This window comes from Phaethon lepturus, unplaced genomic scaffold, assembly GCF_000687285.1.
Source record: "Phaethon lepturus isolate BGI_N335 unplaced genomic scaffold, ASM68728v1 scaffold19346, whole genome shotgun sequence".
Classification (NCBI taxonomy): domain Eukaryota; kingdom Metazoa; phylum Chordata; class Aves; order Phaethontiformes; family Phaethontidae; genus Phaethon; species Phaethon lepturus.
The window spans coordinates 3,412-13,906 of NW_010547123.1; the positions used below are offsets into that span (position 1 = coordinate 3,412).

The 10,495-nt window shown below is 50.3% G+C and overlaps 1 protein-coding gene across 1 annotated transcript; it reads left to right on the forward strand.

Moving 5' to 3' along the window:
• Window positions 1-8,123: 8,123 nt before the first annotated feature.
• CNR2 (cannabinoid receptor 2 (macrophage)) lies at window positions 8,124-9,173 on the forward strand. Its single transcript, XM_010289546.1, has one exon. It carries the CDS (start codon window positions 8,124-8,126, stop codon window positions 9,171-9,173), a length of 1,050 nt encoding a protein of 349 aa, XP_010287848.1.
• Window positions 9,174-10,495: the final 1,322 nt, after the last annotated feature.

Here is a 10,495-nt window from a genome sequence, read left to right on the forward strand (position 1 = left end):
CAGGCATGACTCCCAAGTCACGCCCTGTAGGTTTTCTGTCTCAACAGTTCCATGTTCAAATCCACACCAGCACTGAGTCACAAAAGCCTGCAGCCCATTTAAATCAATATGCCTCGTTCATATTCCATCAGCAGAAAAAACATCCCCACCTTCAACCCACCTTACTACACAAGAGCAAGCAGAAGTGGTTCTCCAGCAGGACAGCTCACCCAGGCACTGCCCCACAGGGACAGAGGGCAAACTCATCAGACAAGCCCTGCTTTGCTCACATGAGCTATTCTAGACACGAGAATAAGTCTGTTTTTTTCTGAGCATTTCCTCTAAGAGTACAGTATAAAGTCATGCTGGCTCTCTGATTCACACTTTATCAACATGAGCAGTGCCTCCACCCTCAGCCTTGTCTGGGTCACTCAGTTTTCAAAATCAGCCCCAGCAAACACCAAAGTCAGAGAAATGCAAGTTCACGGTTCTCCCACAAAGCAGAGCCATGCTTTCTGCAAGTGCTGGTGACTAAGTGCCCCATCACATGGGCTATGTCCTAACAGCAGCCCCAGGGGTTGTTCTCTCCTGCTCTGGGGACAGGCACACTACTACTGAGCAAGACCAAGCTCATAAGTCCTTTTCCCTATTCCCTGCACAGCTTTTCTTGGAGCTTTCCTCCCAGCACACTGCAGGACAAGAGCTAGCAGCTCACCCAGACCATCCTGCACCCCGGCCAGATACCTCTGCAGCCAGAAGGAGAGGTCTGCAGGGAAACCATCCCTTCCAAGGCCATCTGCCCCCTTGCCAGTTCTGCTCAACCTCATTCACTTGGAGAGATCTGGTACAACCACAAGTAGCAAGGCAAGAAATACAAACTGCTGCCATAACTGTCCTGAAGAGCTCAGCAAACCCTGCACCACCACCTACCTCACAGCCCAGTTACACCTGCCTGTGCTTCTGGCTTAAATACCATAAAAATCAGGTGCACTGAATTTAGGCAACCCCACCCCATTGCAAGAGAGGCCACTCAAAGCCTCTTAGAGCCTTCCCTCAGTGACAGTGCTCTTCTAGTTCCCGGTAGTTATGAGTTGGCTGTACTGCTTGGTGCCAGCAGGCAAAATGACAAAAGCAGAACGTGACCTTTACGGGAATGTAAAGCTGATCCTTGATCCTCGGCGGTGACCTTGGGTGGGGGGTCCCGAAGCAGGGCTGGTCGCAGCTGTCTCAGCTGCAGCTGATGCCGAGGGGAAAAAATCCAAGCGAGAGGGAAACAGAGAGCCCTTACATTACAGAAGTCATCCTTTAATAATTTTCTTTTACTCTGGCAGGACAATTTTTGCTACAAAAGAGAGTCCAGAAACCAGATTACAAGCTTCTAGCTATGCTGCAGGAATAATGTTTCTTTCTTACAACACACGCTCCTTTGACAGAACAGCTCTCTTTGCAGACAGAGGAAACTTAGGTCTGTATTTCACAGGATCCTGCTGGATGTGAAGCTGTGACAGAGCTGAGAATAGTTTGGGGCTGAGTGCTGCCTTTCTAACCCGGGACTAGTACAAAGTATCTGTCTGGTTTTGCACTAGCTCTTTACAATCTCACATTTGTTCTTGCAAGGGAAGATCTGTCAGTTCATGGGAACTGAAAAGGAAGCTGCTATTTTTTGAGACAAAGCTGATAACCTGCCTCTTCTCCTTTGCTTAGACAATAGTCCGTGATTTCAACTTTATTGTGGTTTCCACAGGTGAGATCCAGAGAGGGACTTTTAAAAACTGCCTTGAGCAGCATGGAAAGGGTCAGACGGGTCCCAGCTGTGCCTGGGCGTGCGGGTGAGCAGGGGAAGCCCCTTTTCCCCACCAAGAGGAAGTGCTGGGTTCCCGATTCTGCCTCTTCCTCAGGCGTCCGCAGGCCGATGTCCCCGCGAGCGCTGTGGGCTCCCCTGGAGAGGGCAGCCGAGCGTTGCCGAACGTGGGCACGGGGCTGAGCTCCAGCAGCTGCTGGGAAACTCCTGAGCCACAAATAATGGCAGAGAGGAAAATATGTGAGGCAAAGATTTGGTGAGCAGGAGATGTCACTTGCTATTCAAAACCATCACGAATCCACCGAATGGGGGGAACTGGGATCCAAGCGGGAGGGAAGGTTGAGTTCCCGCTTGGGAGAAGACAGGGTGATGGTGCTGGGATGGGGCTGCGGGAGGAGGCTGCGGCTGCTCTGTAGGATGTCAGAGCAGGACCTGCGGCGGGGCAGGGTGCACCCAGGGGCGAAGGAGCACGGCCTTTCCTTTGCAGCCAGCTCAGCATGTGCTCCCCGCTACTGGGTGTATGGTCTTTGCGCAACTGTAAAGTGGCCAATTCCTTTGGGATTTGGGGCAAACTTGCCTCTACCCACCGACACGGAGTCTCGAGTAACAGGGGATCTTCTCCCCGGTGCTCCGGTACCAGCAGCCGTCCTGCTTTCCAGCAGCAACAGCACAACCTGCAAATAACCAGCTACAGGCTGCTGCTGCCCAGCTGAGGGGGAGAAGTGGTTAGCTGTGAGGAAGGATAGCTGACAGCAGGTAGAGCACAGACCTCAGGGGTATGATTGTGTAACTTAAGACCTTAAGCCATTTCCTTTCCCTTCCACTTGCAAAGAGAAAATCACTTTACTCTTCTGGCATTAGCGGAGCGTGTTTGTGTACAGAGAAGTGGCTTGCCCACTTTCTGGGGCACAGACAGGTGGGGTTCTCGCTGTTAATGGTGCCAGGCCAGATTTCTGAGCTTGCCTTTAGACCTGCACACAGCTAGGTATATCCAGATTTTTCCATGCCTGCCTTCTAGCTCAGGAAAAGATCCTGAATGTCTCTTGACTCAAACACTGCAGGTACGTGGGCATCTCTGATACCTCCAGGTACGTGGAGGAATCAGAAGGACCGAGCAAATTATTTAAGCAAGTTGGAGGGTTGGGGTGGTTGTGAGATGTGGCACTAGCAGCCAGAAGCAGAACGCACGACCCAGAGGTGAAGTGGGCAAGGAAAGAAAACCTGACAGACGTTCACCAAAAGAATGCAAGAGAGAGCAAGAAACTAGAGGAAGGATTTGCACGGATGGATTTCCAGCCCAGGGGAATAAAACAGAATGGTATGAGAAACCCAGATGAAACCAGAAGTGATGTGAAAGGAGAGGGAAGCCGGTGCCGTCCGCAGCTGCACAAACTGCCCTGAGAGCCGGAGCGATGGGAAGCCCCCGAGTATCCCCAGCCTGTGCCGCGAGCGAGAGGAGGTGAGGGGTTTGCGATCGCTGCAGCCAAGGATCCTTTTTCTCACAGGAAAACACGTCGTACCTTTGAGCCCATGGTGCTGAACACACACAGACTGGGGAGACTCCGCTGCGCTGGGTTTGTCACGGGGAGATTCCCGGCGTTATTCGGGATAAACTGCAACGTAATGTGTAACAAAGGGTGGGAAAATTGTTTTTTAGCATGAATGCTTTCTTAACAAGAACACGAAAGGTAAGTGTTTAAATAGCAGATTGTGGACTAACTCTTCACAGCTGGCTTTAGGGAATATTAACATTGGATATGTCAGAGGTATTTCCAAATGTCTCTCAAGGATGAGTGTGATACTGAGTTCTCAGGCTGAACGTTCTGCACGAGCCAGCGTTTATTATGACTCCGCGCAGGGTGGTTTTGGTGGAGGGAGAGAAGCTCTGTTTCACCATGCTTTGCACCCAAACTGGCATTCGCAGTGCACCCACACACCCCTGTGCTTCGAATGCTGTCCCCCCAGGCAGTCACACATGGACCGAAGTGGACTCTGAGAAGAAATAAAGCATATAATCTTCAGTATGGCACTTGTGCCAGGCGGTTCTTACATCAGGGAGGTAACTCGGCTCGGCGTTATTTAATGTGGTCAGAGGGACAAAGCGGGATGAACAGTTATTTGCAAAATAACGGCAGAACTCTTGCAACTAAACCAAGATATATTTGTAAAACAAAAGATATTTTGCTTTTTCAGCCACTGGTATGTCCAAGCATTAATGACAATTTTTGCATAAATCACTTCACATGTTCATATCAGGTGATCACTTAAGACATTTTATTTTATTGTAAAGATCAAATCTCTCAGAAATTCTCAGAGATAAATATTCAAGGCCAGCACTTTCAAAGTGCTGCGGGCACTTTGCACTGTCTGATTGCAGCAGGAAAATTTAACTTTACATTATCTAAGCAACCGGAATGTTAACTTATTAATCACAAGGATTCTGAGATATCTCTGTAAATGCAGAAACCATCCCAAGTGGTATCAGAAACTGTGCTGCTGCGTGCGAGGCAGTGTAAGTCTGACAGCTGAAATCAATTGCAGCAATGCACTGAAATGGAAAAGGACTTTTCCACTTGTAGATTTAATTTCCACCGAAGCCAGCAGAGTTCTTAGGCTGGAGTGAGTGGGCTCACAAGCAGATCTAACAGGGGGAAGGTTTCTCTGCTACTTGTGGTCAGACTTTGCAGTCAGTGAAGCTGTGAGGCAACATAGCAGAAATATATTGCATTCCCAAATGTCTTATCCGCATTTTGTTCCTAATAGCTGAGCTTCTTGTTCATTCGCTGTGTTGCCTCCATTTGCTGTCTCCTGGGGTTCTACTATTGTTATTGGCACTGTCTGGGGGGGTTCTTCTTTGCAAGACATAGGATTTCCATTGCTTTATTTTGGCAGAATATTCCCCACCCTGGGAGATCCTGCTGGCAGGAGACACTTTGCTGTGCTGGGAGGAGAATTAATCCTGTGCAGAGGCCCAGGAAACCTCCACTTGGCTCCCATGGCTTCCAGGGAAGCAGTCCCTCTGTGCCACAGCCCCTGGCCCTGAAGGAGGGCGAGAAGCCCCTTCGCTCTTTCTTGCTGAGCTGAAATGCCAGCCCGTCAGGCAGGGACTCTCTGAGCTTGTTGGGCTGGCTGTGGTGGGGCTGCACAGCCATGCCCGGGGCTGGAATTCCCAGGGAGCTGGAGATGCTGCCCCTTGGAAGGGGGTTTCCACTCTGGAAGTGGGACTTGCCCCATGGAGGATGCCGCAGATCAGCTCTCCCTCGGGATCCAGATATGGGCTGGCTTGTTTCCCAGGAGCTGAAGCAGGCAGGAGGCAGTGGGCATGAACAAACAAATGGTTGAATCCAGGAGCCCATCTGACGAGAAAAATGTCCCTCAGGCAGGAAAAAACAGCCTTATGGGGGAAAAAAAAACCCCAAAACCAAAAAAAGGGACGGGCAGTGCAAGAGAGGAGCTCTTGGCACTGCCCATGTTTTCATGCTCTGGAGCCTCTGCAGAAGAGATCTTGTGCTGGAGCAAAGCCCTGTGCTTCCCATCACAGGCATGGGAGCTGGTAGGAGGATTTGGGGGAGCTTAGTCAAAACTGCAAAGGGATTCATCCTTGTCATTCAACCTGAGACACAACAGACATTGGAAGAGAAGGTCTGGGCTGGCTGGCTGATTGCTACGAGCCCAGCACAGTATTTTGTACCTAATGGTTTATCTGAATTATGTCAGCTTAATGGAGAGAGCTGTACCAGAACAGCCAGTGCAGGAATTATTTTGCCATTATAACCAAATTCTCTCCCCAGGCAACATAACATGAGGGATAGCATTTTGTTGGCCTTCAGTCTCTGTTCAGTACAGTTTCCAAGCTCCTAAGTTGGACATTGCACAGCTGCAGATACTGAGAATTTAAGATGGTCCTGGGAATGCTGGCTGCAATTAAGAGATGTCAAGGTGATGCTGGAGACTGCTTAATTAAGAGATGTCTTGGTTTGGATGCTAGGTTTTTGGCTGGGGAGTTTTGGATACTCGAGGAGGCAGTTGCTGCCCCAGTGGCCCCTGGTGAGCTGTGAGATATGTCAAAGTCCATCTGTCCACTAAATCCATCTCTCTCTGGAGGGAGAGATGTCGTCAGGTTTAACAACAGCAGTTAGTAACTACTGCTGCTTGTAGTGTTTCTGCAAAGAGCTGCAGGAAACAAGAGTGCTGAGATTAGAGTGCAACATCTCCGGTCCTGGGTGATTACCCCATGCCAGAGCCTGATGTAAGAGGAGAGAGGCTTGCTGCAATGCTGAGCCACATTTTAGCCCAAAGTCCAGTCTGATACGCCAAGAAATGCAAATCAGGGTTGAACTGCTCTGGCTGTAATATGCACCGAACGCCCTGCAACCAACCGTGTTCAGCCCCGACAGGCAGGCAGGAGTGAAGTGTGGGGCTCGGGCTCTTCTCCGTGACCTCCTGGGCAGCATCTCAAGTGCTCAGGGGTATTTTGCAACTACTGCAACACACAGAAATAGTGTTTTGTCAGGGGATGGTGGAATCAGTGGGGAAGGAAGTAATGAAGACAAGTATAAAACACGTGCCACTGCTAAGATGTTGCAGACAGAGGTTTCTAGCATGTTGGTCACTGCTGGCTATTGATGCCTCTAAAGACAGCCGATGCCTTTGCCGATTTTCAAAAAACAAACCGCAGATGGTCAGCTACAGGTGCCTGGAGCAGCGCAGCAGCCCGTCCCCTGCACCTCGCCTGGGCGCTCGCTCCGCTCCCTGGGTAGCTGTAGCTGTCACACGACCCGTCTGCTGTGGCTCGCACGTTTTGGACATTTCCTTTTTCAAAAGAGAGCTGAGGGCAGGGAGAGATGGTGGCTTGTTTGTTTTGGGGGAAAGGGAATGCTGTCAGCTCAGTGCTTTCCTCCATCAGCGGGAACTGATGGTCCCATTGCCTGGATGTGGGATCCTGGATACTCAAAGCCAGGCGGATGCTTTCGGGAAGGGGGTTCCTGGCCCACGGACTTTTGTAGCAGGGCGGTACGACCTGTGCGTGGCACTCAGGACACAGCATCTTTCTGCTAATAAGGCAGCTTTAGTGTATCCGGCACCTGCCTCTTCATGTGCTCTCTATAACCTGGTCCAGGATGACCTTGTTCCTCCTGTTACATGAGGCAACACAAGGCAACCGAGCCCTCAATGAAAGTGCAATTGGCTTAAAGCACAAGTATAATCAAGAGCAAGAATGGGAGAAAAATCATGTCTGAAGGACAAGGTCATTTGTGTAATGAAGATGAAGGGATTTAAATGCATTAAGCTGCAGAAGTGTAGAGAAAAACATGACTTTGCTGCCACAGAGTGCACCAAGCAGTTCGACATCTGCCTAGGGGAAAGTACGGCATTTCCCTCCATCATATCTCTGCTGAAGCTAAAAACACTGATTAAAATTAACCTAATCCTGGGCATGGACAGGGGTTCTTAGGTTCAGGTGGTCTAACTCCTGCATGTCCCCATTTTTATGCCCAACCTGCACTCTATATTGATATATACAACATATTGATGTTAAACAATAACTTTTAATCACTCTGACCATGGGACAGACTGACTCACAACACAGGGATTATGGGGGGAGAAATGCAACTTTAATAAAGCTGAGCTTTTTAAAACTGCAATGGGCAAGCTTAAATATAAAACCAGTCTTGTCATTTTATGTGTTCAAACAGCTTTGGTGAAGAGTAAATGCTTCAACGTGCATTTTGTGTTCCCAGACGCAGCACACCAAGTCCCCGGCAACGCAATATCCCTTGTCCTTCTCCATCCCAGCCATCTCCTGGGGCAGCTTCACTTGGACAGGCTGTTCTCCAGGGCCTGTCCCTGGCCACAGCACAGTGTCACCATGAGCAGACCCTTCCACCGCTGCAGGCCTGAGCAGTGAATCCCGGAGGATTGGTAAGAACTGGACCAGGATTTGTACAATTCTCAGCGCTGCTGCTTCCCTCTTGTGGTGAGAAAACAGCCCAAGAGATGGACGTAATATGGACGCGGTATGGATGGGGTATGGACGGGGTACCCACGGGCTGTGATAGACAGGTCTCAGCCAAATCACCGGTGGGATAAAGCCTGGATCTCTGCTGGGAAAGGCTGGAAGTCAGTTCCAGCATTTGGGCTGTGCACCTGAAAGTAGGTCTCCCTGCGCTCTTTTTCTTTTGCGTGCCTCCCTCTAAAGGGAGGGATGTGTCCGAGTGGGTTGAATTTATTGTTCATTGTGCTCCTGTAAGTCCCCTTCCCCTTGGTCTATTTCAGAGCATCTGAAGAAGGGCAGAAGGAAGCAAAAACGTGCTCTGCAAGCTCCTGACTGCAGTTAATTACAATGGATATTTGTAAGATACATGAAAACAGCTCCAAATGCAGTGTGAACACCATGGAGTGCTTCATGGTCCTCAGCACGCAAGCACAGAAGATAAGCATTGCCACACTGTGCGGCCTCTTTGGGACACTGTGCATTTTTGAGAACTCTTTGGTGCTGTACTTGATCTTTTCCTCCCCCAGGACCAGGAGAAAGCCTTCCTACCTCTTTATCAGCAGCCTGGCCTTGGCTGACATTCTGGCCAGCATCATCTTTGTCTGCAGTTTTGTTAACTTCCATGTCTTTAATGAAACTGATTTCTCTAAAGAAATGTTCCTGCTGCAGCTGGGAGGGGTGAACACCTCCTTCTCTGCCTCCCTGAGCAGCTTGCTGCTGACAGCCCTGGACCGTTATATCTCCATCAGCCGACCATCCGAATACAAGCTCCTCATAACGAGGAAGAGAGCATGGATAGCCCTGGGGGTGCTCTGGGTGACATGTGCAACCACCGCTTCTCTGCCCCTCCTGGGCTGGAACTGCTGCACACTCAATTCAACGTGCTCCGAGCTGTTCCCGTTTGTGGATGACAACTATCTGTCCAGCTGGATCTGCTTCATCATGGTCCTGCTGGGGTGTATCATCTACGCCTATGCGCACGTGCTATGGAGGGCTCACCAGCACGTGGCCTACATGGAGAAGCATCAAGCACAGGTGGGAAAACAAAACACCAGGATGAGGGTGGATGTCATGCTGGCCAAGACCCTCGTCATGGTGCTGGCTGTTCTCACGCTGTGCTGGTCTCCAGTCCTCGTTCTCATGATCTACAGCATCTTTGCCAGGCTGAGCAATCACCTGCGCAAGGTGTTTGCCTTCTGCAGCACCCTCTGCCTGCTCAATTCCATGGTGAATCCCATTATTTATGCCCTGCGGAGCGAGGAGCTATATTCCTCCCTGAGGATGGTCTTTTCTCGGTTCAGGAGGCAGCTGAAGGCCTCTGAGGAAAGCCCAGAAGCAGAGAGCACCCACAAGTCCTCCATGATAGAGACCATCTGCGAGGACATGCACATAACGTAGGGAGGCAGCCATGGAAAATCCGTGCTTGGGCTGGCAGGAACAGTCTGGATCACTTTCTTTTTCTTTTCTCTTCTTACGGAGGTCCTGGGAGATGGGGGATCAGATGCCTGTCATGGAACTAGATCCTGCTGATGTTATTCTTAGATGCTGGACATAAAGTGCACAGACTTACACAGGCAGCCGGTCCTCAAGCTGCAGAGACACTAGTGCCGCATCAGTGTGCCAGCCATGAGACAGCGGGTAGCACCATGCCCCAGAACAGCAGATCCTAATATTTTGTCACAACTCCTCTTGCCTGGCCTCCCGTCTGTCCACCAGTAACCTCCTAACCCATTTTTCTTACATTCATATCTCCCTTACACTCCATAAAACATAGCTAACCTCAAGTAACACACTCCGCAGCCCAGGTTCTCTAGAAATCCCCAGATATCACATAACTCTCTCTAAACCCCTTAACCGGGCATGGGCAGAGTTGTACAAGCACCATCAGCAAAGTGCCAATAGCACGTCACTGCATAGCAGAGGTACATCCATTTATACCAGACCTGAATGCCGTCCCGGGGCGTTATGTATTAGCAGCACTCTGACAAAAGGTCTTCAAGTCCTGGCAAAGGTGGCAGAGAACACCACCAAGTCGTGACGATCTCCTGCCGATGGTGAATGCCTCGCTGCCTTGCACAGGAGCGGGACCGGCAGCAGCGGGAGGTACCTCAGCCCGTGCTGGGAAAGGTGCAGCTGGTTTCTCTGGACTCATTTGCAGATGGTCCTGGCTAATCGTTTCTCACAGCATTTAGGGTCATGTTGATTTTGGCATCTAATTCTTTACAGAAAACTGAAATGCTCTCACTGTGGCTTATGGACTCTGCCGTAGTTGAGGATTTCGAGGCAGACGGGACCCTGCAGGCAGCACATTTCTTTCAGCAAATTTAAGGACAGCTAATCTGTGCCACGCAGGCATTTGTTGGATGTTATGTGATTAAACATTAAAGCCATTTTTCAGCCTTTTCTTCCATTACCTTCTGGGGCGCAAACTCTTCCAGGCAACAAGTTTAAGCCCAGGCTGGGCAGATACTCGGCATGAGGAACTCAATACATTTTTTTGCAAATTACACAAAAGTAGCACCTTTAGCTGCAAAACCTGCAAGGACAGCAAAGTGGGACGGGGCCCTTCTCCAGTGCCACAGAGAGCAGCGGGGCTCCCGATGGCTCCCGAAATGCCTCCGATGGGGAAGAGCCTGGCTGGGCTGCGCAGGGCACGGCTGCGAGGCCCTTGGACTCTGCCCTGTTTCCCCAGCGCATTCACCCAGCCCTCACCTGTGGGT

What these genes read in the sequence shown, in the direction of transcription:
- CNR2 (XM_010289546.1), top strand. Translation starts at nt 8,124, where the DNA reads ATGGATATTTGTAAGATACATGAAAACAGCTCCAAATGCAGTGTGAAC.